Genomic DNA, 22,483 nt, shown 5'->3' with positions numbered 1-22,483 from the left:
GTAATTGTCAACTCTCTCCAGTTTTTCTATTTGATGAAGCTTTCCTGAATCAAGGGGTGTTTGTTTTGTTTTTAAAATCAAGCTTGTTTCTCCATACAAAATGACAGTAATGGAAAATGTACAACTTAGTTTTAAAAGCTACAGAATCTCATTGCTATCTTCTTCTGTTTCTCAGACCTCTAATTAGAAAAGCCAAGTAGCTGGAAACACCTACACCTTACTGAAAGCAGTTAAATAAAAGTCTAATTTCCTTTAAGAATAGTACATGTTTCCAAAGGTCCCTATTCTTAGGTAGTTGATTTAGTTTGAAACTCCACAGAAAGCCTCAGAGCATAATCTGTTTTGCAGGTGTGTTAATGCAGGAATAAATTCACCCAAGTATTCCACCTCTCTTTCAGTTTGAAAGTTGCAATCTTCCAGATCATCTTATGCCTAGAGAAAACCATATTCAGAACAAGATTAAGATATAGTGGTGTGTGAGAGTATGCCAGACATGAATTCAAACAAATACAGCAGCACTAATAAAGCATGCATAATATGACCATGATACTAACTCTTAGCGCTTGCCTACACACAGTTTTTGCACCTTAACTAAAAATCAGTTTTATGTATTGATTAAAAGAAATTGGTACAACCCCTCTGGTATGAACACATGTACAAGTTTCAAAGAGTTTATATTATTTAGCTTGTGTTGGTTAGAGATGAATATTTTTAAACTGATAAGTGCATCCACAGTAGGAGGTTGCATGTATTTGATCTAAGTAGTTTTTTTTTTAAATGTACCAATTTAATTAAATTGGTGCAAAGACAGAGAATAGACCAGGCCTTAGTGCTAGCATCATGAACTTACCATGTATGCTTCTTACTCTGCTGTACTCCACTGCTCCACTTAACAATAGTCCCTGAGAATATTAACTGCAGTGCTCATTAGCAGATAGGGAATTTGAGTGTCAGCTCCTTAAAAAATTACTTTGAAAGTTTGTTTTAAACTAGTTCTTGTCATGCGAATCTCAGAGCAGGGATCCTTCCCTCCCACCAGTGCCACAGAGTGAGCCAGGGTTTATGCATGATAGAGCTGTGATGCTAGATTTGAGACCTAGTACATTCATGGTCAATAACTGGTTAAATGTCAAAACTAAGATGCAAGGAAGAGATTAAGAAGTGAAAAAATGGTATTTATTAGGTTGTATGGCCTTTTTTTTGGTTAAAAATATTTTCAAATGCAATAATGAGTCGTTTCTACTTTTCTGATGGTCACAGATACACAAGGCATAGTTAAAATATTTAAAAAGACTACACATTAAATCCATGTCATATACTGCTAAAAACATCCATATCAACGCATGATCTTATAAGAAGCTTGTGTTAGAATAAATAGCTCATGACTGGGGAAGAGTTATTTTGCCCATCTTGTGGGTGAAGGGTTTTGTAAATTTCAGCAATGTAGGAGGTATACCCTGGTTACTTCACTAATTAGCAGCTTCTTATAAACATTATTCATATCTATTTACATGGCAAAATGTCCAGAACTATAACAATGGACAAACAGGAGTTAACACTTTGCTGTTATACATTGTAAATACCAAATATGCACAACTATGGCAGTAGTAATAAAAACAGTTCTATATTTAAAAAAATATGTCACCTTTATGGAGTAAACAATTATGCATTTTATATTCTTACTTTAAAAACAAACTAGCATTTAACCTGAGTACTGATCTATAAAAAAAGCAGTTTTTCATCTTAGCATAATTCTAAGTTATTATTCACAAATATGGAATACATTCCAGCATACAGTCACATCTTTTTGGCACTTGCAAAATTTTCAAACATTCATGAGAAGTATGACCAAATAACTGTTCATTTAGTTAGTTAGTTAGTAACTGTTCATTGTAGCTTATATGTGGTAATATTAATTAAAATACATTTTGAAAACTGAAGGACATCTTCTTTGTTCTTGCCAGATAGTAAGGATGTCATCTTTGTTTCTTCCATTTAACATGCAAGGAATCTGGTTAAAGGGGGGGGGGGGGGGGGGGGGGGAAGGGAAGAGAACTCAGTTAAAAACATATTGAAAAGTTACTACTACTACTATTACCAATAGTACAAATTTAAAACTACAACACTGAATTGTTTCTCATGGCATAAGACATAGAAATACCAGTAAAGACATGAGATGTCAAGAGGGAAAAAAACGTTATTTTATAGAGTGAAGTGCATATCAGCAGTCTCCCTCAGGGACGACTTGAGGATTGCTACATACATTCTTTTCATTTCTGTGTAAACGTCTAACAGGTCTGCAATTCTCATTGCACAAGGCCTACTCCTTTTTGCCCTGTGTAATCCCGAGATTCAGGATTTACAAGCAATGGTGCATGCCATAGCTACCAAGAGCTTAACATATCATTTTTCTCATTGCTGTCACCTGTTTTAGGGCTTTAGACTCCCTCCAAATGATTCTCTTTCCCAGAGGAAAAATGACAGACTGATGAAGCCCAAGATGGCCAAAGCTTTGGCAATTAAATAGGAAATTAAGACAGAGCACCTTCCAGCTGAGGATTTCAAAGCAGTTAACATTCATTGATTATGCCTCTAAATAAAAATGTACAAACATACATTAAAGTTATTTCTGGTCCGCTATAAACTTTGTGATGATTATTTTAGATTCAATTATATCAATTTTTAAGGGAGTTTAAACAGTGTCTAGGAGTATTTGTTAAGGATTTGCAGTGAGTGATTGTGGACAAGTTCCTTTCTTCAGTACTCTCTTGGCTGAAGTAAATTAGATCACCCACATGCTTAAAGTTAAACAGGTTCTTGGTGCTTTGCTCAGGCTGCTCACCATTTTGCAGTGCATTGCCTCTTGAGCAGATCACATCGGCACTCAGTGCCAGACTGATTTCCAGATGCAAGTCAGGCTGTTGGTATTGACAAAGCCCGTAATGGCTTAAATTCTATACATCTTTGGCTGCATCTATAATGGACTTTTTTTAAATTGAACATTTTTCCCTATGTTACTAACTCTGGTTCATATCCCAGGCAGCATTTAACCATGTCATCTCACCCAGCTCAGGATAGATCTAGACAACATAGTGCTTAAATTGCCGGCTGCAAGTCCCTTGTCTACACTAGTACTCCAATTGGTGGTGCTGGACTGGTGGTAGCAAACGGTGGGATTTTTTTTTTTTGGGGGGGGGGGGAGGAGGAGGAGGAGGAAGAAGAAGAAAGACCAAAAACAAAAAAACTATCATAGATTTCACGTTAGAGTCAGCCTTATTTCCCTGAGGCTTGAGGTCAGCACCATATGACCATCTCTAGATTTCCAGTTCTGGGATCTGGGGACAGAGCATTCTCAATAATGGACCCTGACTCCAGAATTCACTCCCCACTTCTTTGGTCCAGTAATGCCTCAGGCCTTCATCCTGCAATCCGTTGCACATGGAAAGAATTGCTATGCCCTCCCAGAGATTAACTAATTTCAATGGGGCTCTGTGCGGCACAGACCATCACCCACATGGAATGAATTGCAGGATCAGGGCTTGAGTTGCAAGGCCTAACTGCCCAGGATTTTTCAGAGGGAGAAGTCTGAGGAGTTACTGGCTGCATTAGCTAACATCCATTTGCTGCTATGTGTCTCATGGATATGGGTTTTATTGTAGTAGCACTTAGAGCTTTGTACTGGGCCCATCTTAAGTAAAAAAAAAAAAAAACAAAAAAACATACATATTATTGCTGCATTTGTAAACGTTACAAAATAAAAAAATAGAAGAAAAAAACAGACTTACTCAAGATCATAAAGAAAACAGTGAAAGTTTTGTCTCACTTTCTTCCATAGCTGGCAGTTGCACTTTGCAAAGAGCTTCTGTAAGTTCTGTTGTCTGTAATATAAAGTAATAGATTAAGTACAGACTTAACTTCATAGTGGATCATAAAAATTGACACAGCTGCAGAGTTCAAAACTGGAGAAAAGTAATTATGTGCTCTTCAACTCATCTCATTCTTTCCCACCTTTTTCTTTTCACCCGAGAAGTAGGGTATATGGCATATGCATTTATCTGCCCTAATTGAGCAATCTACCCAATACAGTGCTATTTTGTAGAGAATCTTTCATGCAAAAAAACCAATACAATGATGATGTAAAAATAAAATTGTAGCAGGAGTGTGAAATTAATAGGTATATGCTAGGGAGAAAAATAATTTTGAGATGAGATTTGAAATGTGATGATGAGTACGTAAGGCAAAGAGGTAGAAGAAGAGCTTCATTTACACCTAGAATAATGAATTATAATGATTGAGATTTTATTTGTAACTGCCCCCCAGCTGACAGCAGAAAATAACTAAAAATAAGAGAACATAACGCAGCAGGGACAAAAACTTACACCTACCAAAGGCTTATGTTGGATCCTTTAAAATCATGCCTTAATTGGTATAAGGCCCAAATTTAAAAACAGCCTCAGTGAACTCCGTTTCAAGACAGGTTAGTTGGCCAGTGTAGATTAGGATAAACCCTGTTAAATATAGTTTTTAAAAACTATTTTGAAACTAGATCAAAAGTTTTAAATCTTCAGGTTTGAAGACAGCTCATGCAACAAGTTTAATATGTCAATATTCTGTGTACAGAATCTTCCTAATAGGGCACACTGATAAGATCTTCTTCTGTGATAACTGCATGCAGATTATATTCATGCATTTCCATTGTGACTTAATACATTATCTTTAATCTTGCAATGAAAATTAAAGAAATTAACCTGTTAAAAAATGAGTATTTGTGCTGTCTGATTTACGCCTGTACCAGAACAGATCATATATACCACACATTAATCGCCGATATCACCTTCCTCCCCAAAAATGATACCAAGCATAAGAAGATAAGGATGAGTTAAGATCAGAATTATGTTCATTATCTGCTGTTCTGCCACAAGTTGCTCCAAAACAACTTCTTCCTTCCCTGTGTTTAGAAACATAAGCCAAATTCTGTCCTGATCATATGAAGACGGAGGGGTGCAAGACTGAGCCAAATTTGGCTCAGACACTTTATCATAAATATCCAATCATTTTCCTCATCAGTAAAATGTTAAGAGTACTTTGTCTAGATCATAGTTCAAGCCAAGCAAAAGGAAAAAGAATGTTCAGAATAACTCTTTCCAACATTCTAAATCTAGCCATATTCAAGTGATAAATACCATATTAACACTGCTGCTGTCGGGACTGCAACAGGGGCTAATGTGGAGCAGCGTGCTAAGCTCCAGATCAGCAACCATCTGTCGAGACTCAGCCAGCAAACGCTGGAGCTTACTTGTTGGTGAACAGGAGTCCTAGAAGAAACAGAAATTGAACCAAAGTTATTAAATGATAATTTTAAAACATGTTCACTGGTCGCAAATGTGAATTATCATCACTGGGCATTATTTAATAAAAAAAAAAAAAGTAACTTTGAAATACAGTGTACCATACAATGCCATTGCAGAATCTGTAATTGTTACAAATGTAAATGCTAATATTTCCATTGAAAGGTCTGTGCAGGATAACAGGTTTCATATAGCTATGCACACACACACACACCATTACTGTTAAAGACACGTGCCAATGAGGAGACAAAAAAAACCAACTAGTGTTTCAAATAGATGAAGAGGCAGCAAATTTCTTACTAGTTTCAATAAAGCAACTTGTCCTGGCAGCTGCTGAAAGGAGAGTCAGCTGGTGGTAACTGAAAATTTGATCCTCCCCATTTCTATACTTATAAACAAGCAGCATATCTCCATGTTTAGAGAGGCATGCTTAATTTTTAGACCTAGATCCTAATCCTAGGCCTATTAGGTCTTCAGTTACCCTAAACGACACCTCACAAAGTGCTGTGCTGGGTTATTGCTCATTTTCCTCACACAATGGGGTTCCCACAGACCCAAATGATACGGAAATAGAATGGTGGGTTGATGCCCAATATGTAAAGAATGGGAATTTGGGGATATACCAGATCTGAGAGGGACCAGGAGACAACTCATGCCTGCCCCAACAGTTTTAAATGACTGATTTGAAGTCTCCCATGTGGGAATGGTGAACTAACCTCCTGCTCCTAGGACCAAGCTTGAGTTGCAATCCTTATCAGATGGACAGAACAAAGCCCACAAAAGGTGCAAATAGAAATCTACTCAACATTGCCTGCAGTCTATAAATAAATCCAACCCCCACAACCCAAAAAGCAAACAGACTGGCAACACTTGGAATCAAGACAGTGCAAAAGCAGATTATAACCACGCAACAGCAATATTGTAATGACTAAGAAGAATATGACTAGAGAGATGGGAGGGAGGGAAGAAGTTTCCGGTCAGCAAGCAGAACAAAGGAACAACCTCTAATAGTAGCACCCACTCAATCTCAGATCCCAAAGTTTACTGGGATTGACTAATGGTGACTAGCGCTTTGCAAGCATGCTTGCTATTACCTGGTCCCTGATGCAAAGGGGAGACCCTCTGGCTTTGCCCCCTATGCTGGCACCATCAATAAAGCCAGCATAGTTTTCCCTGCAGCATTTGCAGCCTAAATACTGCAACATCATGCTAACTCATGGTGGGAAACTGGAAGTGAAATTATTATTTTAATTGACTAAGCAGAACCAAATATTTTTAAAAGACACAGACATGACAAGCGAGACTTTTAAAGTGATTCCGATTTTAATAATCTATAACTCAGTGTAAAAAACAAAAACAAAAACAAAAAGTTTTTCTCTACATGATTTGTGACTTGACAATACTCTTTAAAACCCTTTCTAAAAGTCTAATTTACTTCAGAGATAAAAAGGAGAAAGAATAAAAACCAGACAAACCCACTCTTTTGTGAAAGTAAATTCACTCTTAGCCATCCTAAAACTAATGTACCACGTTATGAAGCTAGATACTGACTGTAGGACTGGTGCACTTATTTGCTGACTGAATCACTGATAAGTTACTGATCTCTGAAGGGAGGTCTGCATCGAAGAATCTCTCACATTTCTGGGGCCCATCTCTCTTCTGTGTGGACGTCAAACAGGGAGAGTCCAAGTAAAAGGAATTCAGATCCACATGTTCTTCACTGTCAATAAAATTAAGATATTTCCTGAAACAATATCACCAGTAAAATCACTAAGAAAAGTCATAATGCAACATAAACATACTTAGGCCTTGATCCAGCAAAGCCGTCAATACATGTATACCTAAGTCAATGACATTACTCTCAAAGTTATTCACATGCTTAAGTGCTTTGATGGATCCAGCCTTATTTTCTGAGTATAAGAGAGGAATCCTGAAATACTTCCATGAAGCAGCAGATATGCTAAGCATATGCTTAGCATGTTTTCCTTAAATGACAGCACAAAAAAAATATCAAGGTACCTCTCAAAATATCTAAATGAAAGCAGCACCCCATGCTTTCATTTTCTGCCTCCACCTATTCCCTTATTAAAAACCTCCTTTAAACAAGTCTAAAAATGTAGCTTTAAAATATTAAAGTGAAAATTTTAAGAGTTTAAAAAGTTATTTCCCCACTTTGGATATCACTGTCAGCTTCCTCCCACCCTTGACTACACTGGGGTTTTATGGTGATCGTGGGTAGGGGGGACAGAATTTAAACACAATTTATGAGAAATTGTAACTACAGCTAACACAACTGCCTGGATAGGGTTTCAGAGCATGAAGCTAAAGGTGTATTGTTTCAGCTCTGTCAGGAGGTAAACATCAGGCAGTGTGGAATCAGGCCTGACCTTTGGACACACCCACAACAGCAGGCAAGACCTTTTCAGCCTAGAACTTCACATGCAGCATCATCTCTTTATACTTTCAGCTTTTCTCCGCTGAACTTTAGCCCATCACTTATTAGAAAAGGTAGTATACTAAGAAGAGAAAATTCCAAAGTTGATATCACTAATATTTTATATGTATGTAAAGCTTTTTTATGCCAAAGGACTTCAACCTATATATAATTCCACATACAAAAAAATTTAAATGTAGGATTCAGGTTGCTCGAGTATATTTCTTCACACCACCACATATTAAAAAAGCAAATTTAATTATAAGTTAAGGCAACAGTTACACCCAACACAATACCAGTGTCCAACCACTGACCCGCTACTATCAGGATACTCAACCATAGCACCACAAAGTCCTCTCTAGCACACTTACTTTCAGTTCAACACTAGGATCTCCCACAATGTGCGCATCAAGGAACTGAACGTTACACATATCCTTTCTTTTCTTTCTCTAATAAAAATTAATTTTATTTTCTACCCTTGATAAGAATATTGCTCAAGGATAGGGGGAAACTACCGTACTTCAAGATGACAAAACATTGTCACAATACACCACATGAAATCTATGCAAACTTCTGACTGCTCTGTAGTTTAGCCAGCCAGTTACTAATTAAAGTTTTACAAAAAAATAATAAAAACCTTGAGCCAACCAGAAATCAATCCATTCCCACAGAGCAGCCCAGGAAACGCACTGTACTAGCACTCTAACTAGATGTTAGAGATACTGAACTGGGACAGTTGCTAGACAGCCAGCAAGTTGCAATGATTCTAAACAATAAATAAGATCACCTGCATCCCGTGGTCTGCTTACACAGAATGTCTAGTGTAGTCTGCAGCTTATTCACAGTTGTTTACATGTGGGCTCAGGGGTTTACTAGTAGTTTCTAGCTGTGCAAGGATCGGTTTATTTTCAGCTGCTAAATGAATCAATTTCACTTTAATGGAGCTTTTTAAATGTTGTGTATTATTCTTATTTTAAAAAGTTAAAAATTAAGAAGTGACCACTCCTCAGCATGTTTTCCTGTGATCCTCTCTAATAAGCAAAAGCACCCTTTTGGACACATTTCTGCATCTACAGGGAATTACCAAATAGCAGCATGCATTTTTATATGTAACCTGACATTCATTAACCACCACTCTTTACAGGGCCAATACAGACAGTCCCTAACCCAAAGAATTTACGATCTAAGAAAGATGCTTTGGAAGACCCAAAGGAATATGTTATCTCTGAACAGTTTTGTTTAATTTTAGTTACCTGCTTATAAAATGGTGCAGCCCAGAGTGCATTTGACTGACATGCACCAACGTTTGTGAGCCTTTTAGAAGAAGGAACTCTTTAGGAGGGATATGAATGAGAAGTTGAGGGCCTGCCACTCTTGGTTTAGGAGGTCATTCCACACTGTGATCCAGCTTTGAAGAAGACAGGGTGGGGAATGGGAAAAGGAAATGAACAGGCTTGAATTTGGCATGCGTGGTTTGGTTCAAGATACAAATGGGCCTTGTTTAAACCAAAAACAGAGCACAGGCCAGCAATAATACAGTGAGCAACCAGTCTCGTGCTCTAACTTCAAAAATATAACCTGCATTCACGTCCATTAGACAAAATGCAGCAACTGCTGGTACAACAGAAATAAAGTCACTGTAGTATAGAAAATAGAGATTACTCCATCAGAATCACATTTCACAATCTCTCATGATAAAATATGGCAGTTCATTAGCTGAGTTAAGATCTCTCTTGCCAGTTATTACAAAAACTGCAATGACTCATGCCAAAATGTCAGATGGACTGACAAGGGAAGCACCCTCCTTTACCGACGGAGTACCCAATTAAGCTATCACCAAGAGACTACAGAAACAAGAGGCAAGCCCTGGATAAGAGTGCAAACCCTAGCAAAGGCCCCAAGCAACAGTAAATTCACAATGAGCAGGTTTGTGGTGGCAAAAGATACCTTCAACCTCCCCTCATCCAAGGGGCAAATAAGCATTTAGTGCAGATTCCAAAAGTGGATAGCACTGGCTGGGAAATGGAGGTGGCCAGGACAGCACATCTTCCATCTGTTGGGCTCCTATGTAGAAAAATCCTCAGGGGAGGGCAACAGTAGAAGCACCACCTGCACCCCACGGGGCAAAACCCATGCTAGGTAGAGTGGCATTCACTGGCAGAAGGAAATGACATCTGCTCTTCCCTGCACTACCAAGGTTGAATCTGTTCCCAAGTGTGACTTTTCAGGGGCAGAGGCAAAGGGATTAAGTTAAAGTTTATAACTCTACTTCTCAACCAGGAATTCACTGGGAGTGTAGTGGTTCCTAGGAAAGGGCGCAAGGTTTTTGTTTTTTGGGGTGAGTGGGAGGGAGGAGGTAGAAGAAAGGGGACTAGAGGGGGAGAGAGATGATTTAGGAACAGTACGAAGTAACTTTAACCAAATAAAAAAAGCTGGTTTACAAATGCAAAAACTAAGCTATGTGGGAATGCTCCAGAAAAGCATTCCATTTCAAACGGATACCTATTCATCAACCTTTTGTCCCTGAAGTGGAATGGACCTATACAACGTTTGTTGGGTTGTTTTAAACAAACAAGAAAGAGTCAGTATCTTAGACATGTCCCTATATAAAGTTCATACAATTGGATGTTGGAATATATTCTCTGGGCAAGATCCTCAACTAGTGTAAATCTATTGCAGTGAATTGTGCTAGCTGATTTACACCAGCTGAAGAGATGGGCCTCTTCTGTGTCTTGTGGAGAGCTAAGTGGGAATAGGGATGAATTCTTTGTAAAGTGATCCAAAGGATTAAGTCCTTGTACAATAATGTTGACAACAACTGAAAAAAAATTAGGCAATCTGAGGAGGGAAACTGAAGGGAAGTGCTCCTCAGTGAACAGCTGCTGTCATGGTATATCCATCAGAATAGTTAGAGCTTTGAATTTCCTTGCCTATTGTCAGCATAACACTATGTACATAAATGTTTCCTTAGAGGGCTCCCAAAGCCTGCAAAAATATACCAGTATTTCTTTAAAACTTCTCAATATTCAGAAATTCATTCTCCATCCCACTGGCCTTTGACTACATCTCAATTTTTTCTAATATGACACAGGGATCTAAAGATCAATAAATGTGTCAGACAACTAAGATTATTGTGGGATCACCACCATATTAAGCTATGGGTTTGGTTTATTATTTTCTTTCCTTAACTAAGGTGACTTAATTTGAAGCAGAAGATGTAAAAAAAAAAAAAAAAAGGCATGGATTTTACATCCTTTTCCAGACACTTATTGAGTTGCCAAATGAGATAAAAAAAGGGCAATAAAAACTTCACACAGCGACTAGATTTTATATCTGCCTTAAAAGGCACCATCTTAAAAAGAATCTCTCGTGTGTGAAGATTTTGTTTAGGTAACACTATAACCAAACGTGGTGGTTTTTTTTATTATATATATATATATATAAACAAAAAATAAAATTAAAAGAAAAAAATCCATTCTTCCCCCTTAATTTGATATTTTGTGCATTTGACAGCACATTGTGTAGTCAATTTCAGAGCTTCCCTTGTTTGTCTGGGTCTTTCACACAACTGGAGAACACAAAAAAATTTATAAAAACAGGAAAATGGGATACTTCAAACTACGTAATTTCTTTTAAATTTACTAAGTTTCAAATTGCTAGTCTTCCTTTAAAACTTAATATGGATTATTTTAAATCTTGTAAAGGTTAAATAAAAGTTGTCGAGAGGTAGTCCAGTTTTCTACTTAATTACAGCTGTATCTATATATTTGGGTTTTCAAATGTAACAAATACATAACCTTTTTAAGCTGGTACTTTTTATTCCATGTGCAGTCTTGGGACAGTTGCAAACTGCTCTGCACCACACATTTCCATCTCCTTCTATGGGTCTGAAAATCTGCATCCATTCCAGATCTGTTACTGGCTTATAACATGCAGCTTTATCTATGATGGAGTTAAGAGTACAGAAGCCAGATTCATCTATGGGAAATGTACCAGGAGACGCTCTGCTTTTTCGGTCACATAAAATTCCCACTGTCTCTGTCTGATCATTACATTCAACATCAGTTCTGTCAGACTGCTTTGACCCAGGACGCCAGCAATTCAACGAATCTAAACGAGGACTGAAGTTGAGCCAATGCTCATGTATAGGTAAAGATGCTCCAAAGTTTTGTTGGTCTCTGCTTAGAAATACATCTTGTGAAGTTTGCGATGTTGTTTCCCTGCCTTCCACAGACCTCATACTGTTTCTATCAGATACAGTTCTGCTGTCTAGTTCATCGGTGCTTACCGAAGCATTCTGCTTTTCATCTTCCATAAACAAAGTCTTTTGTCCACGTGATAAGCCTTTAAAGATTTTCTGAAGCCGATTTAAGTGAGCCGAGGTACTTTCCTCCATGTCTGACACATTAATTAGCTGGCTATTCTCTGCTTCACACACATTACAGATTTTTTTTAGACTGCATTTCTGAGTTTGCGTAGTCCCATATTCCTTAGGTATCTTCTGAGTGCCTTCACTGCTAACTGTGTCTTTTTCGTTGCTACTTTCAAGGTCTGATAATACCAAACCTATGCTACAATGGCATGATAAAGAACGCTAGTTATAAATACTGCATTTAATAAGTGAATTGTATTTGGTATAAACCACACTTTGTAGGATTGTGGCTTCATCCTGTGCTAGATGTGCGATACACAGGCAAAGGTCTGTGCCTACACAGAACCCCACTGTCAGGGCTGTCAATCCATGCATTGTACACTGCAGGATCAGGAACAGAGTCTTTTTATATTTTACCCATATTATACACCGTAGAAATTCTACTTGAAACTATAAATTGTGCTCTGATTTTCCAGACTGAAAACAAAAGCCATTTGAATTTTAAAAAATTAGACACTATATTAATTGGCCAGTTTTATGCTGCTCCATATCTCCATACTGCTCTTTAGCAGTTTCACAAAAGAGAGAGGAATGGATACCAATGTATCAGTCTCTCAGGATTGAATTCATCCTGGGAAACAAGGAAAGTTTCATCTAGGACAGTGGTTATCAACATTTTTTCATCTGTGGATCCCTGAAAAAAAATTCAGATGAAGGTACAGACCCCTTTGGAAATCAGACAATCTGCAGATCCCCATGAATCTGCGGATCACAGGCTGAGAACCACTGTGGACATTCAATATATAAATAAAAAAATATTAAAGGTGAGAGAAAATATAAGCTTTATAATGTACAAACAACAGGCATTAGGAATAAAAGTCATTTGGTGAAAAAAAAAAGTGAATTCTACACTGTTTTGAGGAAAAGCATGCAGCTAAAAGTACATGGCTAAGAGTACCGTAAGGTACATCCACTAGAAGAATACTCTAACGTGCTTCCAGCTACTTTTCTGAAGACACTAACTTAATCTTGACTAATTTAAAAAAAAAAAAAAAAAAAAAATCGCCAAGGAAGCCCTAGAAGCCTGACAGGCACTTAATCTAAAACACTAGTATGGATCAAATTCATTAAATAAATATGTTACAAGGTAGAATGATTAAGGGGGCATAAAGAGATTGTAAAAATGACTATTATTCACTATACTATGGCTTATTTTACTGGAAACCTTTATGACTAGATTTGTTACGTTTGGTTTAATAGTTTATGTAATCTGATTTTATAAGCTTTTATTTCTTACACAGTAGTAGTTGTCTGACTCAGAGTTTATGCTCTAGTCTGTGACTAACATACACTATGTCTCTTGACCACATAATGGAAAACTACATGAGAACAGTATTGTGGCTCACAGGCCAGAGGTGTCATTTTAACATATAAAAAGAGTGTTGAAGTATTATACATTATTTTTTAGAATACTAAATGTGTCAGACATGATCAATTCTCTCCTTAAATAATTATGAAAGCCACATCACCAAGCTTACTTTGTTTTGTGTGCCTCCCCCTTGTGTTTCTGCCATAATTCTTGAGAACTCTCCAAGTTGAAATGAAGAAATTGCAGATCCTGCTGCTGTTTTACATAGATCTACTTCCAGACAGTGATAAAACAGTTAGTGAAACGCTGAAGTACAAGGAATATTATGCCATCTTACATTAATATATTGCTTTTCATCTCAAAAGATCTCCAGGGCATTTTACAAACCAACACTGATATTCAAACAAAAAACATGCCTGATCCTGCATTTCCAATGGGAGTTGGGGGTAAATGGGAATGTAAGATTTGGCTCTATCTAGGAATTACTTTAAACCCTATTAAAAATGCAGCCATCCCTGATTGGGGGTTTAAAACACAAACACACACACACACACACACACACACCTTAGCAAAATATGACAATACCACAAAACATTGTAAGGCAAGAAGTACATAACATGATATTCAATTAATACTCAGTGGAAATTGTATAGACCGAATAAAAGTTACCAGCCTTGAAGTATGATCAACACACACACACACAGGGACTAAACGCTGCTACACTTACAAAAAGTGCCATGGAATCTTTAAAATGATCCCAAGTCATCAGGATACTGGCTTTAACTCTCTTCTGGAAAAGGACAGCACGTCTAGCAACACAGTGCCCCTTAATACCAAGTGACTTCACTTCAGTCATAAAGGATCTGATTTTCCAAGGTGTGGAACACTCACAGCTCCCATTTGCTTTAATAGGAACTGTGGGTGCTCAGCACCTCAGAAAACGAGGCCCACAATTTTTAAAATTTAATTCCCCAGATAATGACAAATTATTCTGAAAAGGTATTTTATTAAATATCAAAGCAATACATATTTGGTAAAGTAGTTTATTTTAATTCATGGTCATTTTTTCCCCTAGACTTAAGCCCCAATTCTGCAAAAAAACTCATGCATGTGCTTAACTTTACACTGGGCAGGTGCGACTCCTCCCAATGCGTGAAGCCGAGCACATGCCTAAGTCTGTGTGGGATATGGACCTTATTTGTCACAGCACCAAACATTTTGACATAAATCAGTGTTCTAACCTTTAGTTACTATAATCAGCATGTAACAAAAATAGGGATTTATACCATAGGTTCCTAGTCATAAGCAGCTCAAGATCTACAGTGGGTTCATGATTTAACGAACAAAATGTTATTACTTAATTGAACTGTTAATTCTATTTATTTGTATATAGTTCTCTATAGACAAATGTTATTACTGAAAGCTACTTTCATAAACACAGAAGAGAAATGCAATGAGGATCATACCTGCCGCAAATTGGACAGTTCTGTGTTGGTCCGGACTTGTTTAGATTTGGCAGATTGAAGAAGTTGATCTTGTCTATTTGCTTTCTCAACTGTTTTAAAAAACAAACAAAAAAAAGTGGATTAAAACCAATTATTTTTCCCATAGAAATCAAAGTGAAAAACTAAATACAGCCAATACACACAAGAGAGAATGTCATAAAAAGTAATATTAACCTAAAAGTCTCAAGGTCAACACAATGCTTTTTCATGAAAAAGAAAACTCATGCTATAACTCATGGGCCAACTAAATAAAACATTCAGGCATGTTTTTTCACCTGAACAGGCACCCAACTTTGCTAAAATTTCTAGCAATGTTTTTAAAATACATTACCATCACTCACTGTCTTATCTTTGTTTTTATATTTTAAGATTTCTTTATGAAAAACAAACTCAGTAATAAATTCCAACTTTGTGTCTGTGTGGGGGAAACAGCCACCAGTATGATTTTAAACACGCGAGGGGTCAATGCTTGGCGCAGATTAGATGGGGGAGGTCAGAGGCTTAAAGCTCCCCACAGCAGGGGACAGAATCTGTTTAGTCTTTTCAACCTCCATTGTACATTTTGAAGTATGGAAGAGCAGCAATTTGCCATTCTCTTAGTACTATTTTGCTGCAGTACAGTAACAGCACTATCTATACTCAAAAGCGAAGTGCACATGCCAAGACATACAATCACACTTGTGTTATTCAGGTCTTCATGTTAAGGCATTTTAAACCATTTAAATCGTTAAGGGAGACTAGCAGCCAAATGAACACTCTCCCTCCTTTCCAATATTTGCTTGCTGCTAATCGGAGAAGCTGAAACCACTGAGCACCTCACAAGTCCAGCCCCAGCCATGTTGCAGACTCTTGTCTTTTTATTAGCTCTAGGTTTAAAAGTTTTTTTGTTTTTGTTTCACCATTTTCTATACAGTTGTGTGAGAAGGGGAAAAAATGTCACTCGTGTTTACCTATGTTACTAACACATTAGATCAAAGGGTCTCAAACATTTTAATACAGAGACTGTCTCCCTGAAGCACCTATCCCCCCCATTCACAATCCAAATAACCACCTTCCCTCTCATTCATGCTCACATAGGATCTCTGTGGCAGCTACATAAATAGCTTTAGTAGAAAAGCAATACTACGAATATACTTTTAGCTTCTTTTAATAGAATTTAACAGGTGACAAAGGGAAGGCTATGATGAGATAGCTCTCTAGACCACCAGCAAGCGTTGCACAGACCACAATCTGAAAACCTCTGATCCATCAAGAGTTGGGCACTAAAGCCCTTCACTCACCATTAAGTACGAGCTCATTCTTCAAGTAGTTGTTTTCTTGTTTGAGGCGTATGATTTCTTCACGCTGCTCATTATTTTCTTTCGTCTTTTCACTGAGGTCATCTTTAAAATAAAGTGTGTTCTTGAGTGAAAAAGCATACACTCAGACTTAAAGTGGAGTAGGTGTCAGTTATATTACTTACCTTTTAATTTATTCATTTCAAATGTTAGTTGTTTCAGTCTCAGTTTGAAATCCTGCTTTTCTTTATTGATACTGGATTCCCCCATCTTAGCTGCACGCAATGCACTTTCCAACTTTTTAAATTTAGATGTAAATGCAGTAATGTGATTGGTTGCTTCAAGTATATCTTTGTCCTACAAAAATATGAAAATAAAGCATACTTCAATATTGTTTCTATCATCATCATCATCTCTTCTAGGTCTTCTCATTTTGTCTGGTAGATGCAGATACAATAGTGAAAGCTTCCCACTCTATTAACAGTCTCATGCTGATTTGGAGAAGACTTGCTCTGAATTCTGAACAAACTCCATTTCTGAAGTCCGCTATACTTTCTGAATACATGGGTTTCTGGTTCGTTGAAGATTTTACCACTTTCAATCAAGTCAACCATCCAGCAATCTGATCACACCACATTTGATAACAGCATTGGAGTTTTGTTCAGATACTTTGGGCATGGAGTGAGAAGATGACAGATGTTACCTTTAGCTTTAGCATCGTAATGAGTTCCTGTTCTCTAGCTTGTAACTGGCCTATTTTAGCCGACAGCTCCAACACTGAACAGTTGAGACTTTGATTTTTCTCCTAATAAATAGAAGGAAAAGAGTATCAACTAGTGACTAGTTACACTGTTACTAAATAATCTTTCAGTAATTCAACATCAAGGGGCACAACTCTCATTTAAAGTTAAGAGGGAAGCAACATAGTTTAGAGAGTAGAAACTGGGGCTTGGGAGCCAGTTGTTCCTAAATTCTAATCCTGGTTGTTCTCCAATTTACATTCTTACTTTTGACAAGTCATATCTCCTCTCTGTCCATTAGACTATCCATCTGTAAAATGAGGAGGGGTGGTGAAAGAATTTATAAATAGCTTTGAAGATGTAAATCACTATGTAAATAGCAACAAGTTTTGGAGGGGAAAAAATAGGACTCTTAAAAATGAATCTTAATACCATTAACAGTTCACTTACCTTTAAAAAAGAATTAAGAAAAAAAAAAAAAAAAAAAAAAAAAAAAAAAAAAACAGCAAGGACCAGAAATTCCTAGATATTGAAACACCAAGTTTGGGAAACACTATTCTAAGGAGTTCTAGATCCAGGAAGGGAACAAAGAAGGAGGCAGCTCTGCATTGTTCAGCTAATATATATCAGAGCTAAATTTATGGATTTCTCATTCTGTATTATAGTCTACTGGTTAGAACAGGGGATTAGGAGTTTGGTCAATTTAATGGCTGCAGTTTTGGCATCCCCATACTGGTAAGTGGCGCTCCTCAGAAACCACTCAAATAGAGACAGCAATCACAAAACCTTGAGTGTAATACCTTAACCTAGTGTTATTTGACCCAAAGACAAGAACAATATAGAAGCCTAAATCTGCAGTCATATACAGAAAATACCCCCAGACTTCAGTGGGAGTTGCATGCACACAAGGAATGCAAAGTTAAGCCATTAATCAAGACCTACCTCCAGGGCCTGACAATGAAGAGTTGCATCTGTTGCTTTTTGAGACAGCTCCTGAAGCTTCTGTTGAGTATTTTCAAGTGTTGTCCTACGATCATTCTGCTGAGATTCTAAGACCTTTAATCTTTGTGTTAGTGTTCTTATCATCTCATTTCTTTTGTGTAGTTCATCTGAGGAAAGAAATCAGGTATCTATTGTGAGCAAACAGTTTAAATTATATTTCACACACCATCTTTTAAAAAGTAGAAGTACTTTAACACAGCATTTTAAAGTAAAAGAACAACAAACATTTAATTTCTAGAAATGGATGCACAGTTGCATAAACCTGAAGTAGACTTATCGAATTTTACCTGACATATTTCTTCCCTACTCAATTGTACATTTTGGAGTTTGCAGAGAGAATCAATCAATATAAATATGTATTTTAAATAAATGCTACACAGGTTATATTAATGAAGCAAATTTACAGTTCCTTAAAACAAAAATTATAACTGTTTTCATGTAATGGTTTCTTTCAGAAGTGCAAAGGATCTTGCTGGTTTTAGAATTGCTACAACAAATCTTTTAATAAGCTCTAAAGAGATCCTTCCCTCCATGACATTCTAGTATTTCCATGGTAATCTAAGACACACAGAATATTAATTCTGTTGTGAGATACCATTTGAACATGGATGAGGACACAGATCACACAGTCTCATTCTGATTGGCTGGCAGTGCCTTCCTGATGATGTCACAGATGTGCACTAAATTCCTGATAGTACAGAGCTAAAAATCTCATTGCTAAAATACCCAAAAACCCCTACACCCTTAATGTTCAGAGAATATAGAGGGGAAAGTTAGTGAGAGAAGAGGTCAAAAATAAAGTACCCTGTGGGGCTGATAGAGGAAGAGACACCATTGAGGATAAGGGGACAGCAAAGGGTTGAACACAAAAAGTGACAGTCACAATTTAAGCTGCACCCCAACTAGGTTGACCTTTAATTTTCAAGTCACAACCTGCTACTGAAACACCACAATACTCAATAGACCAAATTATTTTTATAATCAAGTTAAAAGTGGCTGTTAGATAAGGATATCCTAGGACAGGGGTCAGCAACCTTTCAGAAGTGGTGTGCAGAGTCTTCATTTATTCACTCTAATTTAAGGTTTTGCATGCCAGTAATACATTTTAACGTTTTTAGAAGGTCTCTTTCTATGAGTCTATAATATATAACTAAACTATTGTTGTATGTAAAGTAAGTAAGGTTTATAAAATGTTTAAGAAGCTTCATTTAAATTAAAATTAAAATGCAGAGCCCCCCAGACCAGGACCCGGGCAGTGTGAGTGCCACTGAAAATCAGCTTGCGTGCTGCCTTTGGCATGCATGTCATAGGTTGCCTACCCCTGTCCTAGGAAGAGCAGCTAGATTTCTGTGGGATAGAAAGGAAGATGGTAAAATCCAAATAATCCAGGGAATGTTTAAAAAAAACGAGATTGATTCAGAAAAAAAAAAAAAAAAAAAATTCCAAATAGCCAAGTTAAGGACACTCTTGCTTTAATAAGCAACAGAGGGTCCTGTGGCACCTTTAAGACTAACAGAGGTATTGGGAGCATAAGCTTTCGTGGGGTGGGTAAGAACCTCACTTCTTCAGATGCAACATGTAAAGCTTATGCTCCCAATACTTCTGTTAGTCTTAAAGGTGCCACAGGACCCTCTGTTGCTTTTTACAGATTCAGACTAACACGGCTACCCCTCTGATTCTTGCTTTAATGTAGCAACAAACTATAGTACACTCCTAAGATATGATTTACAACATTATGTTTTTTCCTACATATTTTATGATTCAATTTTTTTAAATGATACTTCTCACTAGTAAGGATTCATGGAATCAGCATGTGGATTGAGAAGGAAAAGATTATCAAATCATCAGGTACATCTCCTGCCAATCAATAATCAGACCATTTTAGTACCACTGAGGAAGTTGTCTCTGGAAGGATGCTGACAACTACATTTAAGATGGAAAAAAAATAAAAATGAAAAACATCCTTTACATGCTGTATCATTATACACACAGAGCGGGATCTGCAAGGGCACAAGCATCTACCCACATGGATCTGCTGACAGGACCAGGGCCTTACATTGTACAGTACTTACTTTCTAGCCTGCTACATCGTTCTGCCAGAGTCAGTATTTTTTGTCGATCATCTTCCCAAGCTAGCAGCTGTCTCTGATGTACTGCAACCATGTCATTGAGCTCCTTATCACGATCTTTCAGTTCTGCTATTAACAGCTGGAGTTCTTTCCTCTGTTTCTGAATGGTGCTGTTCTCAAGGTCTGTGCTAGGATTCTACAGAAAAAACTAACCCATCATATACAAGCAACAAGAAATTAATCACAAAAACTAATTAAAATGTTATATCTTTATATAATGCTGTGAGGTGGCTACTTGTATTTTTAAAATAAACATTTAAATAAGCCATTTAAAATCACCAAAAATAAAATCAAAGACAGCACTAGAGCCTTCCTAAATTTCAACATAAAATCAGAAAGAAGTTGCATTTTTATAGCTCAACTGAAGCCTAAAGTTAGAGCTAAATAGTAATTTACTTTTAATGACTAAACAAATTCTAACATTAAAAGAACAAAGAATTGATTATGTGGCAATAATCACCCAAACTAATTAGTTAGCGTCTTTAAATTTTAATCTAAAATTAAACATCTTTTCACATCTGAAATCAGATCATCCGAGATCTTTTACACTTTGATAAACACACAAATAGTTGTCAAGAGTTCATAAACGTTAGTATAACCAAATAAAAGAAATAAGGTTTGAATACTTCCCCAAAATGCTCAACTATCTGATGAAGAATAAAGTAACTCAAAACAACTGGTCAGCCTCTGATGCTATCTCAAGCCTCAATCCTGCAAACATCTACTTACTTACATACACAATTTTACTATTGGTAGTAAAATTAAAAATATCTCCTTGAAGAAATTATACAAGAATTTTAAGTGTCTGTAAGATCAGAGCCTAAATTTACAGAACAATCCCCACAGATATTCATCCTTCTGTACTGTCACAGGTTTCCAGGATTCTACTAGTGTTAAATTAGGGCAGATCACAATGTTTCTTTTTACTAAGCATGCTTTATCCTGCCGGTTCTTCATCTTACTTTGATGTATGGCTTGAAGAAAAACTAATACCTAGCAGTTACTAATACATAGCAGTTTTGATTGAAGCTCTCTGCACTTCAGTGAGTGCTTTCCTGTTAAACAAACTGTATATGCTACATATTTAAAGCATTGTTTGTTTGTTTTTTACCTGGGGTGAAGCGGAGAGTGGTAATGATGAATTCATAGGTATTCTGTGATCAGCTGTCCTACAGCTTTAAGATTCAGTTTAGAAGCTCCAGATAATTGAAGTGTTACATGACTAGACCTATTTGTACACGGAGGTCACTAAAAGAGTTTAAAAAAAGACATCAATGATTTCTGGTACTAGTATACTCTCAAGTCATCCAGTCAAACTGAGGAAACATAAGAGACTTCTGTTTACGGGCTGCCGATAAATGCTTTCCTGTAGCACAAGGACTCTCAACTCTCTCTACACCCCGGGGAAACTTCCTGTCCCTGGCACCACTTCCCTGCCTGTAGTTTGCCAAGCCTCCATTCTCCTAGCCCCCCACCCCAGGCGCTGAGGGCCGAGCGGAGCAGCCCCTCACTCCCTCCCCAGAGCTGGGGGCGCCAGCCAGGCAGTCTGAGGGGAAACGCTCCCCCCGGGCGGGGCTCAGGCCAAGCTCGCGCTGCCGACTCCCACAGGCCGATGGGAACCGCCTGGCCGTCCCACCGCTAGCGCGGGGCCGCAGCGCTTCAGTCCCAGGTCGCCCTCAGGGCTGCTCACCGGGGCGCGGGGAAGCCCGGGGCCGGGCGCCCCCCCGCCGAGCTCCACAGGCCCCTGCGGCTGGGGACGGCTCCGGAACCTGTAGCCCGTTATCCGAGGTTGGGGAACCGCTGGGAACTCAGCTCAGCCCGAGAGGCGCCCCCGCTCGGAGGCTGCTGGGCAGGGTCGCCACCTTGCTGGGGAAATATCGGGGACACCTGACAAGATTTATACCACGTCAGTGGCCGCGCTGGGCGGCGGCAGCAGCTGCCTACATCCGGAGCGTCCAGCTTAGTGCAGCCCCAGCCGATAGGAAACTCGAATCCCGCGTTCCCGGTGCTACTGACACAGTGCGGCCGTGCCGCGTTTCGCCGCTCCGGGCTGCACTCCGTCAGCTGAAGCGCAGAGAGCCCCAGACCTCCACCGACACGTGGTCTCCCATCCAGCGGCTGAACCCGTTCAGCTTAACCGACACCTCCATCGCCGTTCTCCCGCCTCAGCCGGCCCACGAGACCCCGCCTCTGGCCTCCATTAGCCCCCCCTAGCGGGGTGCGTCATACGGCTCACGCGCTGGACCCGTTCCCCGGAAAAGTTCGAACGCCGCGCGAGCGGCTAAAGAGGTTGGTCGCGAGCAAGCG

General features: G+C 38.3%; 1 protein-coding gene across 8 annotated transcripts; it reads right to left on the bottom strand.

The window, feature by feature from the left end:
- Positions 1–1,159: 1,159 nt before the first annotated feature.
- Positions 1,160–22,483, bottom strand: CCDC62 (coiled-coil domain containing 62). 8 transcript variants are annotated; one of them, XM_034791025.1, is made up of 14 exons: positions 22,080–22,480; positions 21,288–21,424; positions 20,120–20,312; positions 17,988–18,154; positions 17,009–17,110; positions 16,491–16,662; positions 16,309–16,410; positions 14,990–15,078; positions 13,693–13,793; positions 11,580–12,353; positions 6,900–7,068; positions 5,184–5,315; positions 3,786–3,878; positions 1,160–2,011 (listed from the first exon to the last, which is right to left on the bottom strand). In XM_034791025.1, exons 2-13 carry the CDS (start codon positions 21,321–21,323, stop codon positions 3,792–3,794), a joined length of 2,124 nt encoding a protein of 707 aa, XP_034646916.1. In that variant the 5' UTR covers positions 21,324–21,424; positions 22,080–22,480; the 3' UTR covers positions 1,160–2,011; positions 3,786–3,791. The 8 variants fall into 8 exon arrangements, with proteins under 8 accessions (XP_034646916.1, XP_034646917.1, XP_034646920.1 ...); XM_034791026.1 differs by having other exon boundaries at positions 22,193–22,480; XM_034791029.1 differs by lacking the exon at positions 22,080–22,480 and adding an exon at positions 21,867–22,072.

The sequence above is a fragment of the Trachemys scripta genome, chromosome 15, assembly GCF_013100865.1.
Source record: "Trachemys scripta elegans isolate TJP31775 chromosome 15, CAS_Tse_1.0, whole genome shotgun sequence".
In the NCBI taxonomy this organism is placed as follows: Eukaryota; Metazoa; Chordata; order Testudines; family Emydidae; genus Trachemys; species Trachemys scripta.
Note: the sequence above shows the minus strand (reverse complement) of the source record. Positions and strands in the feature narration are given on the sequence as shown.

Coding starts and splice junctions, on each gene's coding strand:
- CCDC62 (XM_034791025.1), bottom strand. CDS start 21,323: ATGAATTCATCATTACCACTCTCCGCTTCACCCCAG. Junction 16,411..16,490: donor TGAAATGAATAAATTAAAAG/GTAAGTAATATA, acceptor TTTATTTTAAAG/ATGACCTCAGTGAAAAGACG. Junction 13,794..14,989: donor AACTGTCCAATTTGCGGCAG/GTATGATCCTCA, acceptor GTCTGGAAGTAG/ATCTATGTAAAACAGCAGCA.